The following is a 22754-nucleotide window of genomic DNA, read 5'->3' as shown; positions in this document are numbered from 1 at the left end:
CTAGGTAGGCTCAGTAGCAGTAATGCCTGTTGCTGATTGGTGGCTACACACAAATGCCTCTTTTCATAGGTGTGTTCAGCTAGCTCCCTGCAGTACATTGCTGCTCATTCAACAAAGCATAACAAAAGAAGTAAACAAATTTGATAATATAAGTAAATTGAAACCTTTTTAAAAAACACATGTTCTATCTGAATCCTGAAAGAAAATTATTGGGTTTTATGTCCCTTTAAAGTGATGTTGTAGTCATTTTTTAATTTGTTTAATTTAAAAGAGGACATTTTATTAAATACATATTCCTGTTATGGTTATGAATACCCAGCAAAGATGTAGGAGCTGCTTATATAAACCATTAACAGGAAGTACACAACTGTATGGTGTTAGTTTCAATTTAAATATATTGAACTAATTATTTATTTTTTTCTGCCATCAAAATTAGGCCAAGGAGTTGGTTTTTTTTTAATAAAACACATGTTCCTGTGCTGAAAATAAGAATTATTTGTTCTTATGCATCTAAGGATGAGTCACTGTCCTACAATAGAGCTGAGGGAATCTTCCTTTACAGCCATTGAACTTCTTTCCCACAGACTGGTGATGCACAGAAATGCACTTCCTGTTCCATTGATAAACAAAATAAACAGTTTTAGCTCAACCTTCTGTCATGCAAAAATATATATTTTTAAACACTGAAACAAAACAGTCCTCTTTCAAATGTATGACAAACATTTGTTGAGTATAATGTCCCTTTAAACTTAAGCACTGTGTACTTTTTTTTCAGGTAAAATAAATAAATAAACAAACATGTCTAAATGATGGAAACATTTTGAGTACGATATTCCCAGCTTAGTCATTACAAGCCCTTATTATCGACCCTGTAAATTATTAATGAACTCAAATATCAGCAGTAACTAATTATTCTGTAAAACACAGTTTGGAGTGCACATGCTTCACTGAGTATTTTATACAATTTGTATTTACTAATCTGTTGTTATTTAAGGCTGGAGGACTGAATTATAAAATATATGTCTGTCAATCAAAGTAACTTCTTTTAACATTTGAGCAATAAAATATAAAAAATTAACCAATGTTGTTTGTTTAAGCAGCATTTCCACCTCCACCCAGTGAGGAGGACATTTATGATGGAGTGGATGATGAAGGTATTGGCAGGTATGGGTTTATTTATTTATTTAACTGTAGTTCAAATGGATTTAGTGTGGGAAATAATTTATATTTTATATATATATATATATATATATATATATATATACTGTGTATATATATATATATATATATATATACACAGCATATCCTGTAAGTTGAAAAAATAAAGTGTTTTTTTATGCAAAACAGTTTTGTATTTGGCACGGATGACCTCTATTGATCATTAATGAGGCTGAACATATGTCATTTTATTGACAAGAAATTCCTTATACAATGTATGTTTCTTTCTGTTGTGTCAGCTTTAAAGGGACACTAAAGTTAAAATTAAACTTTCGTGATTTAGATAGAACATGCGATTTTAAACAACTTTCCATGCTACTTATTTTTATCAAATTTTATTTTGTTGTCTTGGAATCTTATGTTAAAGAGTAAATCTAAGAGGGCTCAGGAGCGTGCATGTGGTTTTGCACTCTGTGATACCTTGCTGAAACACTGCTGCCACAGAGTGTTAAAGACACATGCATTTTCATTGGCTTACATAGGTATGCTCTTTAGCAAAGGATACCTAAAGAAGAAATTTGATACTAAAAGTAAATTTGATTTTTTTTTTTTTTTTCATTTTAATTGCAAGCTCTGTTTAAATAACTAACATCTAATTTTGGCTCTCATGTCCTTTTAAATATGACAACTCTCTGCTTTATCATGTCTTATTTATGACTTCCCATGCAAAATGGAGCCTCAGGGCAAGATTTATCAATTTGCGACCAGACAGGATTCACAAGTCACTTGATTGCAAATTGTGAGGCTCTTATGTTCCCCATATTTATCATTGCATGAGGGAACACTCGTGCAATGCCGTCCCCCTACCCTCACCCAACCAATTGCGTGAAAGTAGGGCTTGTCAATCACCCTGTTTAAATAATTCCGGGGTGATTTTCATCCGCCAACTCCAGTTTGCCCAAGAGAGTTTATGAAGCAGCAGTTTAAACCATTGCTTCATAAATATCAGTTGCAGGCTCAAATTAGTGCACCTGCAACCGATCGGGTACTTTCACCTCATCTTAAATCTTGCCCTTAATGTAGCTTCTGATATATTCTCAATTTCAGTAGGTTGTCTTTTTCTAACTGAAGTATTCAGTGAAATACAATTATCAGCTGATTAAATGTTAGGTGCCTTGGGGCTGGGTTGGGGAATCACCAGATAAAAACAGACTATTAGAGACCCTCTTGTTTTACTACTAACACACACATACACACATAAATATACATACACACATAACACACTCATACACACATACATATATACACACACACACACACAAACACATATACATACTCATACACACATAAACACATATATAAACACTGACACACACATACACATAAACACACACTCATACACACACAAACACTGACACACACACATACACATAAATGCACACACAGACATATATAAACATTGATACACACACACATACGCATAAACACATACAAATAAAAACTGACACACACACAAATACACATAAACACACACAAACACATTTATAAACACTGACACACAGATATACACATAAATACACACGCAAACACACATTTCTAAACACTGACACACATATACACATAAACACACACACAAACACACATTTATTAACACTAACACACACATATACACATAAACACACACAAACACATATACACGAAAGACATCAAGCTACTAAGTGGCAGATTGCATAGAATTGATATGTCCTCCCTATAGTGGCCTCTTCATAAAACATTACCAGTGATCTACCCAAATATAGAACACATACACCTTATGTATAGTTTCCACTTGCAAAATAATTTGGGAAATTACTATTTTTTACGTTTTTTTGCTAGAATTTAAAGTGAATGTAAAGTTTGCGGAATGAGTGCCCATTTTTTTTAAATCCTATTAAAATCAGGGGCACTTTCATTCATCAAACTTACCATTTCACTTGTTTTGTTAAAATACTTACCTTTTCTTCTTGAAGGCCGCTCCAGCGTTTCTCCAGCCCGTCGCAAGCCTCTTCATATGTCAGCAATGACGATTCTGGCATACTCCAATCACTGCTTCCCCCCCAGGGGAATCATTGCCTAAAGCAACGCCGTGATTGGAGGAAGGCTGGGATCGTCATTTCTGACGTAGGAAGAGGCTTTCGACGGGCGGGGGAAGCGCTGGAGAGGCTTACACAAAGAAAAGGTAAGTATTTTAACAAAACCAGTGAAATGTAAAGTTTGATGAATGAAAGTGCCCCTGTTTTTATTAGGATTATTAAAAACCGGGCACTGGTTCATCAAAATTTACATTTACTTTAAGGTACACTGGCAGTTATATTAAACTACTATTTTCTTTCTACACAAACCTATAATAGGTCCTTAGGGAATGTCTCTATATAATAATCTCCTATTTAAACAGACACAAACATAAGTCCTTTTTCTATCACTTTTCAGTTAATTAAACTTTACTAGTACTTATATTTTGCTACTTTAGATTTATGAGACTAAATATATTTTTTTCCACCACTAAATACCAGGATTGTGCTTTGCATTATTTTAAAGTTGTCACTGGACAACACATCTCTGCCATCAAGATGTAAATACAGTGCACTTCAATATTAATCAATAAACTTGAATATCACATATACTGTAACATACTGCAATGACAATTTGAGGCAAGGGGATTTGCTATATAAGTGGTCTGCACTTTAGTACATTATCCACTTAATCATTTGAGGTCCTGCTTCATTATTTTCTGGAAATGTATTTTTTTTTTTCTGATTGAACTTTATTGATCATGCATTTTAAAACAGGGTTCCTTGGTGTTTTCAGTAATCCTCTCAGACAAAAAATAGGCAATTTGAAAACTTTTAAACCTGATGGTTGTTATTATGAAAGGGAAAACAGTTTAAAACAGAAAAAAAGACAAAATGTTAAAAGTAATAAAAAAACATATTTATGATAAATTCTAGAAGCTAAAAATTTTGTAAATGTTCTTAAAAAGCCCTCCAACAATATTGTAAATATTTTCTAATCTAAATGTTTGAACATTATGAAGTTAATGTAACATTGTATTAAGAAGCTTTTGAAATGTTAGTTGAAACTAAATAGCTAATTGGTTGATTGCAGGGATGGGCGAATGTGTTTATATTTGAATTTGAATGTTAGAAATTCAAATATTGTAGAAATTCGATTTTCATAATCGAATGTTGATAAGAATGAATGTATTTATAGTTTTCAAATGTCACTTTAAAATTTGAATGTTTATAATTAGATTTAATTAGATCGAATGTCCACATTCAAAATTTCAAATTCGATTTAACAAATACTATTCAGAAGTTTAATACTTCATGCAGTAGGAAATTTAGTAAATTGATACATAATAGATACAAATATATAAATTTGAATGTTTCTATTTCGAATACTGCATAATTTGAATATCACATTTAAAGAAAGCATTAGAAATACTAATACAAATATATCAATTCAAATTTTTCGAATGCAAATATTGCATAATTTGAATATTACATTTAAAGAGAGCATTAGAAATACTAATACAAATATATAAATTTGAATTTTTTCGAATGCAAATATTGCATAATTTAAATATATTACATTTAAAGAGAGCATTAGAAATACTAAAACAAATATATAAATTCAAATTTTTCGAATTTGAATATTGCCTAATTCAAATCGAATTATTAGAAAATTCAAATTGAATATTACATTTAAAGAAAGCATTAAAAATACTATTACATTAAACAAATGTTAAAATGTTGTACAAACACTTGAATTTTAGCACATTTGTTCATTTGTTTTGAATTTCGTTTCATTTTTCGAATGTTGCAATACATTCGCCCATCCCTAGTTGATTGGTAGTTCCTGCTAATTACCATTAAGCATTAGATTGTTGGAAGTGACAAAGAACACATCTGATACTTGTATTTAAGTAGCTGTTGCTTCATTCTTTCATACATAAAAATGCATCATGTTTAAATGTTACTCATATGTATGATAGAACATGTTTAAGTGCAATCCTCCTTGTGCACTCATTTCAATATTAATCAAGAAAACAATAATTTGCACACAAAAAACATTCAAGATTCTGAAATCAATGATGCTTTCTACACACTGCAAAGCTCTGTACCACAGGAAGAAGATAAAAAAAACAACTGGACGTGGGGTTTGTTTACCAAGAGGAAATCAAATGATTCCAGAAAGAAAAGTGCATCTGACAACGCAGCAAAAGAAGACAACGATGAAAGTGATATTGTCTTGTAAGAATCTCAAACTGAATACACTAATGCTAACAAGAATTACTAATTCACTGGCATAATCAAACTAATTCCACAAATTTATAATCAGTATTTGCTTCACCTTAAAAATTAACCCAATTGCCTTTATATAAACATTTAACAAACGATTATTCTGATATGTAGCTGCAGGTATCTTTTCCTATATGTTGGTTTAGGACATGCAGGTGCTTGACCCAGTGACCGTGTAACAAAGCTAGTGTAATACCCTAGCACTGCCAGGCAGTGGTTAAACAAATGGTGTCTTATCATACTTAAAAAATATAGATCCACTCATGTCCATACTTGTTTATAGTATTGTTAATTGGTTAAGAGATTCATTGACTGCATTGTCATAAGGTTCAAATGACAGAATATGTAGAAAGCAAGCAGCCCCTAGTCTTCAAACAACATTTCCCCCAATCAATTCTCAAAGGTGTTAACACCCATACGTCTGTAAAGTAGTCATGTTTGTTAAATGCCCTCTAAGCAGGACAAGGTAATAAGTACATTTAGAAAAAAAGTGATTTTGTTGAGAAAAACAGAAAGAAGCTGTAGAAAATGATGACCAACCCTCTACAATTTACCCACCTCTAAATATTTCTTAGATGCAATTGGAAGCTGTGAATCTGGGGTGAATCTTAGCAGACTAGTAGTAGAAGTAATAGTAGTAGTACTAGATTACTACAGAGCTGTAGTAATGCAGGGGGTAGAGCCAAAATAATTGGAGGTGGTGCCTCATGGGCGGAGCAAGGGTGGGATTATAGAGGAGGAGGAGATTTTCAGGGATGTAGCTAGATTGTCCTCAAATTATGCCATTTATAAAGGAGAAAGAGTTGTAGGGGGAAAAGAGAGTCAAATCTTCCCAACAATGATTTTCCCATTAAAATTTGAGATGGTTCAGGACTCTAACCTTTTCACAAGGCGGAACTATCATTGGTAGAGCAGGTGCAGTTGCACCAGGGCCCATAGCAGTCCCGATATATATGTGCAGAATGTGTACTCCTAATGAAGGTGAGACTTTTATTAGTGCAGGTTGCAGGTAGATCTATCTATCTATATATCTATCCATACTCAAAACCATTATACAGGGCAGCATGTTTATTATTATTCTTGTTTATAATAATATATAATAATAATTTGCGATTTATATAGCGCTTTTCTCCCTGTGAGACTCAAAGCACTTTACAAATATACCAACATAAGACATAAAAGTTAGGAGTTTCTGAAGGTCAGATAAGTGGACTGAATGCCTGATGGAAGAGGTGGGTCTTTAGCTTTTTTTTTAAAAGTCTGTAAGGACGGTGCCTCTCTGATTGCGCATGGTAAAGAGTTCCAGAAAGAAGGGTAAGCGTGGCCGAATGCTCTGGAGCCTGAGTTTGTCCTTATTCTTGGCACTGAGAGGAGGGATGTGTTGGCTGACCTACTGAGTTACCTTTGGGGGGCCCAAAAAAGTTGCGTAGGTTCGCTACTACTTCTCAATGTGTATCTTTATTGCAACCTTTGTTATCATCATTAAGAACCAAACCTGCCAACATCACATATCTAAATGCCGCATTTAAAGCAGCTTTATTTTTAATGGAATATTTTCTGTTTGTATTTTAACAAAAGTAGCCACTTCTGTGTGATTCCTTCTTTCTGTTCTGGCTAATAACAAATCTCAACTGTGATTTTACTAACTGCTGTATAAATTATCAATAGCTTACCACTAAGGGCCCAATTCTCTAAGCATCTCAGCTCAGACGAGATAGTCTAAAAAGATTGATCAGTGCTACATTCACAGGATTCTCAAAAAGCAAATTAGCCGTGTACCTTGCTAAGAGCAAACTGTATATTTCGGTATGTGAAAGAGAAAACATACATTGCAGTATAGTGCTCAATAACATTAGCAATTTAACAAGAACACTGTATAAATTGTAATTAAAACATGCAGCACAATGAAACTTTAATTTACACAATAAATTCTTATTTAAAGAAGAAAAATCATATTCAATGTACACAATAGAAATCGTATTTCGTTCACAATTTCATCCATTCAAATTGTTCTTATCTTTCAATTTTAAAATTGAGTTTCACAGTCTGGGCAAGTGGAAATTCCTAACTGAAAGCAGAATTTTCTTAAAAAAATATTTTGTTATGAGTGCCGGGTCAACCTTCTTTTTTAGAGAATTATGTGAGACTTGCCCATGCAAGGGTCACCAAGATACTTCAACTCCATGCTGGCAAATATCAGAGAATTGGGCCCTTCAACAGATTACATTTCTTTCAATTATTAAGAATGTGTGTATAAATGCATCTGATTTTATGAAGCTTTGCTATATATTAAACTAACATTGCAGTGTCTCAGATAAATCTTCTCTATGTCAGTAGTCACAACAAATAATTATATATTTTAGATTGCTGATAAAATTCTACAGCTTCTCAGGAAGTGCCCTAAAGGCAGTAAATGCATAAGATGAATTTTATAAATGTTGTATTCATGCATCCTGTGATATTTTACTGAGTTAATTTAATTTTTATGATTATTATTTTATAGCTAACAAGTTTTCCTTCCATTAATAACATTTCAGATATTTTATATATAATCTTTATCAAATAACCATGTTGTTAAGTTAATTACATGCAAGATAAATAAGATTCTTAGCATAATTAACTAATCAGATTGTACTGGTTATTATTAGATAATAAAAAATAGTTACATTTATGTTTGAACACAAAATTAAATGGCCATTAAACTTAAAAAAAATAAAAAAATTAATTTCAATATACTGTTATAAATCTAATCATCTGCCCCAGTGTGGGTCCCCAACTCTGTTTCTATCTATATTTTTCAAAACCCCATATCACTTACCCTTCTATACATTGTCAGCCTTTCAGGTAGTACAGGGAATAAGAAGCTGAATTGCCTGCTGCAATTTACCGTATTAGACCACACTCAGGTGTTTCTGCTTACATAACTACTTTGTGTAAATGCGGCTTACGTGTAAATGGCTCTGTATGGTGGCAGTCACATGAGCAGTACAAACGGTATTTACATAAAGTAGGCAGCCAGATGGTACAAGCAGAAATGCACAAAAGTGTTCTGCTAGCCTAGATTACAGCAGATGATTTAGTTACCGTCCTAAATATTTTTATTTTTAAAAAAGCATTCAAGGGAGTAAGAAAAGTATATATAATAGGGCTCGATTTATCAATCATGGGCGTACATATTTGCCCCTGTCCGCCCCAGCTTTCCTCTGGCGAGCAGCAATCTGCTGCCCGAATTTAACATTGCACACAAGCACTATTTTGCACTCGCGTGCAACCCCTCCCCCTGCCTGTGCACAGCCAATCACGCGTGGGCAGGAGCTGTAAATCTCCTTGGTTGGACGAGACCGGGGAGATTTAAAATCTCAACCTAAGAGGTGGGGAAGAGGGTAGGAAGCAGCGGTGACTTGATAAATCCTGGCTGCTGGTTCTCTTGTGCGAACCTACAGTCGAAGGGAAGTGAAGGGTTTGATAAATCAAACTCATAGAGGGAGAGTTGAGGTCCCCGATTCAACAGAATGTAATGATGAAGAAAAAATGTTTAGTGTCCCTTTAATTATTTGCCATTAAAAACACATTAAACTGAAAATATAATTTACCAATTAGGCTTAGGAAAAAGTGTGGGGGGGGGGGAATGTACATCTTACTTTCATTATTGTTTTTGCCTATTTTCTGTTATTTACCTCTGAAAATTGTGTTTTTCTGATGCCCCTAGAGAGGACATACTGCAGTATTTAAACCCCTGACACAGTAACATTCTACACAGTGACTGCTTGATCAGTGCAGGAATATCTGTTCTTAACGGGCATAGCAATGGAGATGAAATGGATTGTAAAACAGTTTCAATGTTGCTAATAAAATTACAATTTTAATTGCTATTTACTGTAATTTCCTAGTTTAAGGTTGGCGCAGCCCAGCTTTTATTATTACTTAAAGGGACACTGAACCCAAAATATTTATTTTGTGATTCAGATAGAGCATGCAATTTTAAGCAACTTTCAAATTTACTCCTATTATCAATGTTTCTTCGTTCTCTTGCTATCTTTATATAAAAAATAAGGCATCTAAGCTTTTTTCTTGGTTCAGACTCTGGACATCAGTTTTTGATTGGTGGGTGAATTTATCCACCAATCAGCAAGGACAACCTAGGTTGTTCACCAAAAATGGGCCGGCATCTAAACTTACATTCTTGCATTTCAAATAAAGATACCAAGAGAATAAAAAACATTTGATAATAGGAGTAAATTAGAAAGTTGCTTAAAATTTCATGCTCTATCTGAATCACAAAATAAAAAATTTGGGTTCAGTGTCCCTTTAACAACTTCATACAATTTTATTCATGTATATTTGAGAGCCTTTGTATAAAGATGTAAACAGTGTGATATATAATCATGTTTAAGATATATATTGTTTAACTGAGCTGTATCCTATGACTATTACAGAAATTTTTTTAAAGAGATATTATATTATGTGAATAGCATACTGACACTATTGTAAGACACTTTTAAATAAAAAGGTCATTTAAAAAGTGTTTTAAGTGGCAACCCTGGTGCATGTGCACACACTAAATTTACAGGAGCAAGTCAGTGTTCCCTCTAAAAACAGTTTTTTTTAGCAGCCCAGCAATGAAATGGTTAATAAGGGAACCATACCTTGCAATTTGCCTTGTTTAGTGTTTGCTAATTGCTCTAATTAACTGATTCACTGCTGGAACCGCTCACAAAACTGGCCTTAGAGGGAACGCTGGTGTAAGTCTTGGAGGTAATCAACAGCCTTTATATTGCAGTGTCTAAAAATAGTATGCTGAAGCTGTATAGACTCTGCAAAACTGTGAATTCCCTTAAAGTAGTAGGTAGGTTAAAGGGACATGAAACGCAAATTTTTCTTTCATGATTCAGATAGAGCATACAACTTAAAAAAAACTTTCTAATTTACTTCTATTACCAGATTCTATTGATATCCTTTGTTGAAGGAGCAACAATGCACTACTAGGAGCTAGCTGAACACATTGGGCTCTATTACATATACAGCGTCGCCCGCAAAAGCCGGGGGCCAACAGTTCTTACGCAATTTTGGTATTACATATACGGCACTGCATATAAATGCGGCACGTATATTTTACCCATCGGCCGCAATTGTTACTCCCGTAAGCTAACATAGAACTGCGTCGCAAATCGGTATAACATATTCAGGGCAAGGACTTACGTGGCGAAAATTGAGAAATTTTACTCCATTTACACCTCGCCACACAAAGGCAGCTGCAGCAGCAAGCCTTGCGCTGAGTATGTGAGCACCATAACTCCCATAACTGCCTGAAAATATTAACTAACACCTAACGCATGCGCAATATCTATCTATCTGTCAACCACAATCCCCCACCTCAATAACTAATTAAGTATATTAACCCCTATATCTGACATCAAGCCCCATCACAATTAATAATAAAAGTATTAACCCCGAAACTGACAACCCCTCACAACGCAATATGTCTAATTAAAGTATTAACCCTTATATCCGCCATCAAACCCACATCACAACTAATAATTAAAGTTTTAACCCCTAAATCCGCCAACCCCAACATTGCAAATTACCTAATAAATGTATTAACCCCTAATCCACCATTAACGCACATAGCAAAGTCCCTATTGAAACTATTAACCCCTAATTCGCCAATAACCCACATCACAAAGTCCCTATTAAAACTATTAACCCCTAATCCGCCAAAACCCACAACGCAAATAACTAATTAAATTACTTAGCCCCCTAGCCTAACACCCCCTAAATTAAACCCAATTACCTAAATTAATAATACGAAATTACAAACAATTAAAATAAAAAACCTAACATTACTTTAAACATAAAACAACTAAGTTTAAATTAAACTAAAATTACAGAAAATAAAAAAGTCTAACAGTACATAAAATAATAAACAAGATTATCCGAAATAAAAAAATTATACCTAATCCCTATGAAAATCAAAAAACAAAAACAAAATAAAAACACCCTCTAATCTAATGCAAAACTACCAATAGCCCTTAAAAGGGTTTTTTGTAGGGCATTGCCCTAAGTTAAACAGCTCTTTTGCAGTGAAAAAAAATTATAAGTCCCCCCAACAGTAAAACCCACCACCCACCAAACTCCCCAAAATAAATAAACCTAACACTAAAAAACCTAAACTACCCATTGCCCCTAAAGGGGCATTTGTAATGGAATTGCCCTTAAAAGGGCATTCAGCTCTTTTACTGCCCTTAAAAGGGCATTCAGCTCTTTTAAGAAGGCCCATAAGCCTAATCTAAAAAAAAAAAAAGTTTTAAAAAGCCGAAATCTAACCCCCAGGTTTGTTCCTGTCGGAGAAAGTCCTGTTCCAGGCAGTAAAGTCTTCTTCCAAGGGGCGACCGGATCCTGAAGTCCGGCGGAGAAGGTCCTGTTCCAGGCGGTGAAGTCTTCTTCCAAGCGGCGACTGGTTCCTGAAGTCTGGCGGTGAAGTGTTCTTCCAAGCGGGGACCTCTTCTTTCTTCATCCAAGACCAAGCCGGAGTGGAGATGACATCAGAGCAGGACCGACAACCGCGGAGCCATGGAGCGTGGCGGATCCTCTTTGTATAATCTCCGCCGTATACTGAATAGTAAATTCAAAGTACGTGATTAAAGGGACACTTAACACCTGCCTGCTAAAATCCTTAAATCCTGCACTGGGAGATCCTTACCCTTCCAGCCCGAAAGTTAGATTACTCCTTGGGCTCAAAGTGTGACTCCTACTGCCGGCTAACAAAAGGCAGCCTAGTCTGTCACTGCCAGGGAGCATTTGCAAACCCCACAACTGCAGCCTGTTACCAGCGTCTGGAAACTCTACATACTGGGGAGCATGTTCAAACTAATGTCAATCACTTAGCCGGCAGTAGGAGTCACACTTTGAGCCCAAGGAGTAATCTAACTTTCAGGCTGGAAGTGTAAGGATCTCCCAGTGCAGTATTATGCACTGCAGGGTCAGGAGTGCTTGGCAACCATTTGAAATAACCGGAGCTTGTATTTTCCTATGCAAGGCTTAGCCTTTATTTCCGGGCTGATCTCCCATTTCTTCCCCAGAGCTTGCTACTTTCAATTCTTGTTCCTGAAGCCGTGCATTTACTAACTTATGTATTACTATGTTGAAAATACTTATTACTATTAGTCACATTTGAAACAATAGCTCTACAAACAATGCAGCACCCGCTCTACAAGAATCACATGTGCTGCTGCTGCATGCATCACAGTGAGCGTGTGCTGCAGATGGGATTCCTCTAAGCAGCAAATACATAATAGAACAATATGCGTGTGTGTCATGTGACTGGTGTATCTGTGTGTAACGCACGTCACAATATGGCAGCATGCATACTAGCAAAGAGCACAGGTAAACCATTGTTATACTTTTTTTGAACAATTTGGGGTAAGATGACAAGTTGGCATAGACATTCATGCTAACTTGATTTTGATTGATTAGAAGGAGCAAGATTTAAGGATTTTAAGCATGTTTTTAGTGTCCCTTTAAAGATGGCGTCCCTTGAATTCCTATTGGCTGATTTGATTCTTCAAATTCAAATCAGCCAATTGGATGAGAGCTACTGGAATCTTATTGGCTGATTTGAACAGCCAATAGGATTTCAGTAGCTCTAATCCTATTGTCTGATTTGAATTTTAAGAATCAAATCAGGTTAATAGGAATTCAAGGGACGCCATTTTTAATCGCGTACCTAGAATTTAATATTCAGTGTACGGCGGAGATCGTACAAAGAGGGTCCTCCACACTTCATGGCTCCGCGGTCACAGGTCTTCAGTTCCGCGGTCCTGGATGAAGATAGAAGAGGTAGTCGCTTGGAAGAAGACTTCAATGACAGACTTCAGGAATCGATCGCCGCTTGGAAGAAGACTTCACCACCAGACTTCAGGAACCGTGAGTACCTATCTGGGGTTTAGAGTTAGGCTTTTTTTTTTAAACTTTTGTGGGGTTTTTATATTTTAGATTAGGGTTATTGGCACCCTTAAAAGAGCTGAATGCCCTTTTTAAGATCAGTAAAAGAGCTGAATGCCCTTTTAAGGGCAATGCCCATACAAATGCCCCTTTAGGGGCAATGGGTAGTTTAGGTTTTTTTAGTGTTAGTTTTTATTTTTATTTTGTGGGGTTTGGTGGGTGGGGGGTTTACGTTTAGAGGGGGACTTAGTATTTTTTTAAGGAAAACAGCTGTTTAACTTAGGGCAATGCCCTACAAAAGGCCCTTTTAAGGGATATTGGTAGTTTAGTATTAGATTAGGGGGTGTTTTTATTTTAGGGGGGCTTCTTTATTTTTATAGGGATTAGGTATAATTTTTTTATTTTTGATAATTTTATTTTTTATTTTCTGTAATGTTAGACTTTTTTTTCTGTAATTTTAGCTTAATTTAAACTTAGTTTTTTTTTTTTTTAAAGTAATGTTAGTTTTTTTATTTTAATTGTAATTTAGTTTTATTTTAATTTATGTAATAGGTTAATTTAGGGGGTGTTAGTTTAGGGGGCTTAGTGATTAGTTTTTTGCATTGTGGGCTTTGGCGGTTTAGGGGTTAATAGATTTATTAGCATTATTGCGTTGTGTGGGTTTGGCGGATTAGGGGTTAATAGTTTACTAGGTTTATTACGTTGTGGGTTAATGGCGGATTAGGGGTTAATAGTTTTAATAGGTAGTTTGCGATGTTGGGGTTGGCGGATTTAGGGGTTAAAACTTTTATTAGGTCATTTGCGATGTGGGTAAATTGCGGATTATGGGGTTAATAGTTTTATTAAGCATATTGCGTTGTCGGCTTAGGGGTTAATATTTTTAATATTAGTTTCGATGTGGGTTTGATGGTGGATATAGGGGTTTTACGTGTCAGGGGTTTTTTTGGGAGGCGGGTTAGACTTTTACGGGAGATTTTTGTGTTGTTTTTTTAATTTTCTTCAGCGCCGGCAGTCTCTAAAGTGCTGTAAGTCACTGGCGACTCCAGAAATTTGAATTTACGCTTCATTTCATAAGCGCCGTATATGTAATACCCTGATGTGCGAGGTGATATTACGTGCGGCGCGGGCTTCAGCGCTGGTGCTCAAGCGTGCTCCGTATATGTAATCTCATTGTGTGAGTCAGTGACAAGAGGCATATATTTATATAGCAACCAATCAGCAGATAGCTCCCATTAGGGCATTGTGGCTCCTTAGTCCACCTAGATATATTTTTTTCAACAAAGGTTTCTGAACAGGGCTGGCCTTAGGTGTTCAGACACCGAGTGCGGGCTACTCCCTGTGCAAGTGCAAACAAGTACAGAGAGGCTATCTCTGTGACCATCAGAGAGTCTCTGTTAGAAAGAGTCCCCTCCAGCCCCCATTAGAGAGTCTAATGGGACCTGGAGGGGGTCTCTCTAACAGAGGACACCTCTGTGACCATTAGAAAGTCTGTCAGAAAGAAATGCTCTTCTTTTTTTTAATTTGCTTAATTCTCAGGCTGAGAATTAAGCAAATTAAACAAAAGAAGAGCATTGTAACATTATTTAGGATGTGATATAACATTTTCTGGGATCTCTGCCTTTTGAACAAAGTATGTATTTCTCATGATCATAGCCAACTTTGGCAAAAATATGTTAAATTATGCCTATTTTATAAATGTGTTAAGATTGTTTTTTCATGTGCATCAACTAGTGTCAGGTAGATATTGTTACTGAGCAAGTCAAACAGTGGCATACATTTAGCTAAAATGTTTTATTTTAACCTTGTTTATACATAAGAATATTTTACGTAGCCTGTTTACTTTAATAGTTTAAAACAATTAAGACATTTGCTTTCCAGCATTCCGGCTTTCTCTTCATATGCACTTATTGGACATCCCTGTTATAAATATCTTACTAATGTTTATTTTTCTCCTTACAGAATACCTCCAGTGGTATCTCAAGGTTGGTAATAAATAATGGCACAATTTGTTATAGAGCATGTTATTTGTAAAACATTATTTAGCTTTTTATCACTTACCTGCTTCATGTGTATAAATAATCTCGCTCTCGAAAGCGTAAAGTGGGTAGTCCTCAAGTAGACACCGTTCTAAACCTTACATTCTGGGCAAGCTACAGAATGCAAGAATATTACAATCACCTTAACGTATTCTACCCATAAACTTCAACAGAAAGCGAAGAAGGAACACAAACCCGCACATGAAGAATTGATGATCTCAAAGCACATTTTTAAAATATTAACCCCTTAATGACCGAGGACGTGCCAGGCACGTTCTCGTTCAAATTGAGCGCTATAAGCGAACGCAATCGCTTCCAGTCACTCTCAGGCCTCGATATTGAGACATTGTGCAATACCCTTTAGGCAGTAACCAATGCAGAGAGGGCCACTCTGTGGCCCTCTCTGCATCGGCCAGCGATGGTGCTGATCGATGGTGGTGTTGGAGGGTTAGGAGGGAGGTGGGTGGGCGGCCCATCGCTGGAGGGGGGCGGGAGGAGGGCAGGACCGCTAAGCCAAGCTACAGGTATATACAAAAAAATATTGAGCCGCAGTGGCAGTGAGGGGGAAGGAGGGAGGGGGAAGGAGGGAGGGGGAGGAGGGGTAATGTGGGGGATCCTATGTGCAATCTGATATAGGAAAGGAATCTGGGGTGGGGAGGGGTATGGTATTGAGGGGAGCAACTACACTACAGAAAAAATGGGTCTTTTTTTTATTTATTTTTTAAATGAGCCTAATTTGCAGCAAACAGTGTACTGTCTGACAGCTGCCAGTACGTAAGATGGCGGCAAATAGGTAAAAAGGGGGAGGATTAGAGAGCTTTTTTGGGGGGGATCAGGGAGGTTGGGGGGTAAGGGGGATCCTACACTGCCGCGAATATAAAAAAAATATTAAAAAAAAAAAAAAGCTTTTATTTTCATTCTAGTAGACTTTCTGCCAGTACTTAAGATGGGGGTGACCATAGGGGGGTGGGGGAGGAAAGAGAGCTGTTTGATAGGGATCAGGGGTTAGGAGGTGTCAGGTGGGAGGCTAATCTCTACACTAAAGCTAAAATTAATCCTACAAGCTACGTAATTGATGGGCGTAATACGTGGTGCGCAGCTGCAATTACCGGTCTTCTAATTACTAAAAAGCAATGCCAAAGCCATATATGGCTGCTAATTCTGAACAAAGGGGATCCCAGAGAAGCATTTACAACAATTTGTGCCATAATTGCACAAGCTGTCTGTAAGTCATTTCAGTGAGAACCCTAAAGTTTGTTAAAAAGTTAACGATTTTTTTATTTGATCGCATTTGGCGGTGAAATGGTAGCATGAAATATACCAAAATGGGCCTAGATCAATACTTTGGGTTATCTACTAAAAAATATATATACATGTGAAGGGTTATTTATAGTAAATTATATGCTATGATGAAAGTAATGGTTTCTTTAGAAAGTCCATTTAATGGCAAGAAAACGGTATATAATATGTGTGGGTACAGTAAATGAGTAAGAGGAAAATTACAGCTAAACACAAACACCGCAAAAATGTAAAAACAGCCCTGGTCCTTAACGGCAAGAACATTGAAAAATGGTCTGGTAACTAAGGGGTTAAATATAAAATATTAAAAATGTTAATAATAATTATTATTAAAACGCATTATACATACTGTCAAATATATAGATATATTTAGAATATTCTACAGTATGTATAATATTTTTTTAAGAATTATTATTAATATTTTTTACTCTTTTATATTTAATATTTAAAAAATGCGCTTTGAGATTAGCAATTCTTCATGTGTCCTAACCACACACCATGTTAGACTTTAACAGCAAAACGTGAAGCACGATATACATATTTTATATTCCTATTTTTATCACACAGAAAAAAAATTATATTTTTAATATTAAATATATATATATATATGTGATAATGTTAATGTTAAATAGATAGCTATACCTATATATCTAAAGGAATATATATACAGGCATACAGATATATAGAAATATGTATTTACAATAAGAACATTACCCTGTAAGTAATATGTACAGTAAATATACAATAAAACACAACACATAAATACATAGACATGTATATGTATATTATATACATATATACAGTCAAACACCTTGTCACATACTATATACCTTTGAGCCCTTATAAAAAAAAATATTATATTTTTATGAATACTTTTTATCAGATATTGTTTATATGAGTGTAACTGTCATTTTAAATGTATTTGTTGATTTTTGTGCAATTTTTTAATAATGCACTACTCTTTATGCAAGGTTTTCAGTCACACAAACCTGAAGATCACAATTACTTTCAATTTGTTATATGATTGCTATTTATGTTGTGCGCAAAAAGCAGAAAAACACGATATTGCATGCACGCAGAAACTAGTGCGCCACTTGTAATCTAAAGCTATGTTGGTAATTACACATTATCGAATTTCGAATGTAGAACGAATGTTATTACCGAAATTTGAATTATAAATCTGAATGTTGATAAGAACGAATATTCTTAAAAATTCTATATTCGAATGTTATTTACAGTTTTCAAATGTCACTTTCGAATTTGAATGTTTATAATTATATCGAATGTCCACATTCGAAATTTCGAATTTAACATTCTATTTAACAAATACTATTCAGAAGTTCAATAGTTCATGTGGTAGGGAGGGAATCTAGTAAATTGATACATAATAGATACAAATATATCATTTTGAATGTTTCTATATAGAATATTGCATAATTTGAATATTACATTTAAAGAAAGCATTAGAAATACTATTACAAACATATAAATTTGAATTTTTCAAATTCGAATATTGCATAATTTGAATATTACATTTAAAGAAAAAGCATTAGAAATACTATTACAATCTAAATTCGAATTTTTCGAAAATAATATTTTCTAATGTAATCATAAAATTCAAAACCGAACATTCGAAAATCGAATGTTAGAATGTAATGTATACATTCGAAATTCGATTAGAACCAACGAATGTGTTAAAATTTGTGCCGTTTTTCGAATGTTGCGAAACATTCGCCCATCCCTAGACCTAATGGGGACATGACATTAGCTACAATGCATTTGGAAATCCCATTAAAAGTATAGGCAGCCACAACCTCTGGCTACTCTACAAGAGTACTTGCTTTGTTTTGTAGAGAGTGAAGTGTGATAGCTAATGATTTACTACTTGTAGCTAGTGCTGGTACAAAACTCTCGCTACAGGTAGCTAACGTCGGTTAATCCAGCCCTGTGAATGTATTGTGTTGGTGAAGTTTGGGATGACTCCATATGTATATGTTGGTTCTGACACATGCTGAGTGGAATCCTGGTTATTCATTTTGATTCGAGGAAAGTCCTGGAGTTACTTTCAGTATTCATCCATACAGGGGGAAAAAACTGAATATTGAAGGGTTTGTAAAGTAAGCTGAAAGGTTTTAGATGTCTGTGAGGAAGTTATCATATGTTCCTATGGGATATATATAAATGTTAGTGATTGTGGTGCTATCTATATTCAGTTGTTGTTGAACATCTCAAGGTGCCAAAATAATTTCAAAGTTATGTGGTTGAAGGGACGTAACACCCATTTGCCAAATCATTCAAAAGTGATGCAGCATAACTGTAAAAAGCTGACAAGAAAATATCACCAGAATATCTCTATTTAAAAAAGGAAAATATTTTACCTCAAAATTTCTTCAGCTTACACCAGTAAGTGCTCTGGTAACAGTTATATTTCAGCTACAGTCAAACTGCAAGTTAAAAAAAAAACAATAGCCAATCAGCATTAGCAGTGCTGAGGTCCCTTGCTTTATCTCATGAGATTTCACTGAAATCTTGTGAGATTTCATAGTAAGCTTTCTTAAACTGAACAGGGAAATAACATGACTGTGCTTGCACATGCTACCGTCCAAGTCCTGGGACTAGTATCCTGATTGGCTGCTTAAAGTCCCATTACAATGGGGTGTAAATACTTAGAAAATTTTGAGGTAAATATTAGATATGTGCAATTCTTTTCGGATCGATTCGGAAATTCGGAAAATTCGGAGATTCGGATCGAACCGAATTTCCGAATTAAAATACTGCCGAATTTATAGAATAAATCCGAATTAGTTCGGATTTATTCGGTAAATTTGGATGGCCATGGATTACACTAGTATTGTACAGTATATTAGGTTATATCACTCTGCTATGGGTTACACCTAATATACAGTACATAATACTAGTCTAATCCCACCTAACACTTACCGAACTTCCGAATTTCCGAACCGTATCGAACCGAATCCAGACGAATTTCTTCGAATCCGAATGAATCGGAAATGAATCCGAACCGAATCGATTCAAATTTTTCCAAATTCAAATCGATCCGAACCGAAATTCGAAAAATTCCGAATCGATCCGAAACGAATTTTTTCGCCATGCACATATCTAGTAAATATCTTCCTTTTTTACATATCGATGTTCAGGTGATATTTTCATGTTCCTTAAAGTTGTTGTCAACGCAGAGTGAAAATAAACTGTGAAAACCTTAACTTTCTACAGGATATATATAAATGTTAGTGATTGTTGAACATCTGAAGGTGCTAAAATTATTTCAAAGTCACGTGGTTAAGTTGTTGTCAATGATGTCATAGAAGAGTGAAAATAACCTGAAAAAAGCACAACTATGAATAGCTATTCTGTTACTTATTCACATCAGCTAAATCAGCCTGCAAACTGTGCATGACTGAATGAAAACCTATTGGGATTGCTTCTCTTTCACAGGTATGGTTTCCGCCTGTCCTCCTCAAGCACATTGGGAAATCTGTTGGCTACTGAGCACAATGGTAGATGAGGTCACATAATGCCCCCCCCAACCCCACAAAAAGCTCTACATTAGCCAACACTCTTGATCCCACATATACAAGGATTGATTTATATGTTACTGGCTGCTAGTATCATATAAATCAATCATTTTACCTCTTTAGCTGTCAGTAACATATAAATCAATCATTTTACCTCTTTAGCTGCCAGTAACACACAGTCACAAACAGAAATTAATAGACCCCTTTGCCCCACCCACTTCTTTATGCTCCACATTTGTTATGTGTTGAGGCATAGGAGACCTTATACATTTAGCTAACACACAAGGACTTTAAAAAAACTGGAATTTAAGTGTCCAGTATTTTTGTGAAGATTTTACTGGACAGCCTGCAGAAATACTGAACTGTCCAGTTGAATACTGAACACCTGGCAACCCTATTCTAAGGCAAACTGGATACTGAGCTACATATCTAAAGAAATGTTAACCTTTTTTTTAACGTTTGTGGAAAATCCATTTTTAACATACACTTTCCCTTTAATATTGTTTCAGATTGTTAGAGATTCTATATTTTTAACTTAAAAAATTCCCAAATTTAATTTGTGATTTTTCTTATTTTTGTATGGCATGCGTGCTGTTACACTACCTAAAAGTAGGGATGGGCGAATGTGTAAATTTTCGAATTTCGAATGTAGAACGAATGTTATTACCGAAATTCGAATTCTAAATCCGAATGGCGATAAGAACGAATATTCTTAAAAATTCGAAAATCGAATGTTATTTACAGTTTTCGAATGTCACTTTCGAATTTGAATGTTTATAATTATATCGAATGTCCACATTCGAAATTTCGAATTTAACATTCTATTTAACAAATACTTTCAGAAGTTCAATAGTTCATGTGGTAGGGCGGGAATCTAGTAAATTGATACATAATAGATACAAATATATAATTTCGAATGTTTCCATATAGAATATTGCATAATTCGAATATTACATTTAAAGAAAGCATTAGAAATACTATTACAAACATATAAATTCAAATTTTTCGAATTAGAATATAAATTCGAATTTTTCGAATTCGAATATTGCATAATTCGAATATTACATTTAAAGAAAAAGCATCAGAAATACTATTACAATCTAAATTCGAATTTTTCTAACTCAAATACACGTATTGCATAATTCGAATATTACATTTAAATAAAAAGCATTAGAAATACTATTACAATCTAAATTTGAATTTTTCGAATTCGAATATTGCATAATTCGAATATTACATTTAAAGAAAAAGCATTAGAAATACTATTACAATCTAAATTTGAATTTTTCGAATTCGAATACACGTATTGCATAATTCGAATATTACATTTAAAGAAAAAGCATTAGAAATACTATTACAATCTAAATTCAAATTTTTCAAATTCGAATATTGCATAATTCGAATATTACATTTAAAGAAAAAGCATTAGAAATACTATTACAATCTAAATTCGAATTTTTCAAATTCGAATACACGTATTGCATAATTCGAATATTACATTTAAAGAAAAAGCATTAGAAATACTATTACAATCTAAATTCAAATTTTTTAAATTAGAATATTGCACAATTCGAATATTACATTTAAAGAAAAAGCATTAGAAATACTATTACAATCTAAATTCGAATTTTTCGAAAAGAATATTTTCGAATGTAATCGTAAAATTCGAAACCAAACATTCGAAAATCGAATGTTAGAATGTTATGTAAACATTCGAAATTCCATTCAAACGAACGAATGTGTTAAAATTCGTGCCATTTTTCAAATGTTGCGAAACATTCGCCCATCCCTACCTAAAAGGCAGGATAGTTTGGTATGTGCACAGGAAGCAGATGTATAGTGTACGTATACTGTACCTGTACTGTACCTGTATAGCTTCAGACGCTCCTTGAAAACCCACCTATTCAGAGAGGTTTACCATCTCTCCTCCATCTCTCATCCTAACCAAAATAATTATTGAACTGCCTGACTCACTGCTGCAACTGCAATCTATGTCACAAGCTACCCCAAACCTTATGTCTCTGCACCCGCAACCTGTAGACTGTGAGCTCTTCCTCCTGTACTAGATTTGTCTAGTTTGTTATGTTTTGTATTTTAGCACAAATCCTTGTCATTGTACGTCTATAATAAGGTCACACATCTTGTAGATTATCCTTGTCATTGTATACCCCTATCTTCGTACCCAGCGCTACAGAATTTTGTGGCGCTATACAAATAAATGATAACAATAATAATACCTAAACCCCACAACCACCAAACTTTACAGCACAACCATTTTACCACCTTAATTCTTAAGGGGATAGTAAAGTCAGCATTAAACTTTCATGATCCAGATAGCGCATGCAATTTAAATCAACTTTCCAATTTATTTTGATTATCTAATGTGCTTTATTCTCTTGGTATCCTTTGTTGCAAAGCATACCTAGGTAGACTCAGGAGCAGTA

At 34.8% G+C, this 22754-nt stretch overlaps 1 protein-coding gene across 1 annotated transcript in view; it reads left to right on the top strand.

Annotated features, from left to right (window-relative positions):
* FYB1 (FYN binding protein 1) overlaps positions 1-22754 on the top strand; it is a 242792-nt gene that overhangs the window by 206974 nt on the left and 13064 nt on the right. Inside the window, exons 11-13 of the mRNA XM_053701223.1 lie at positions 1101-1164; positions 5313-5450; positions 15399-15421. Of these exons, the coding sequence (XP_053557198.1) occupies positions 1101-1164; positions 5313-5450; positions 15399-15421 (225 nt within the window). The remainder of the gene's footprint in view (positions 1-1100; positions 1165-5312; positions 5451-15398; positions 15422-22754) is intronic.

The sequence above is a fragment of the Bombina bombina genome, chromosome 2, assembly GCF_027579735.1.
Source record: "Bombina bombina isolate aBomBom1 chromosome 2, aBomBom1.pri, whole genome shotgun sequence".
NCBI lineage: Eukaryota > Metazoa > Chordata > Amphibia > Anura > Bombinatoridae > Bombina > Bombina bombina.
Note: the sequence above shows the minus strand (reverse complement) of the source record. Positions and strands in the feature narration are given on the sequence as shown.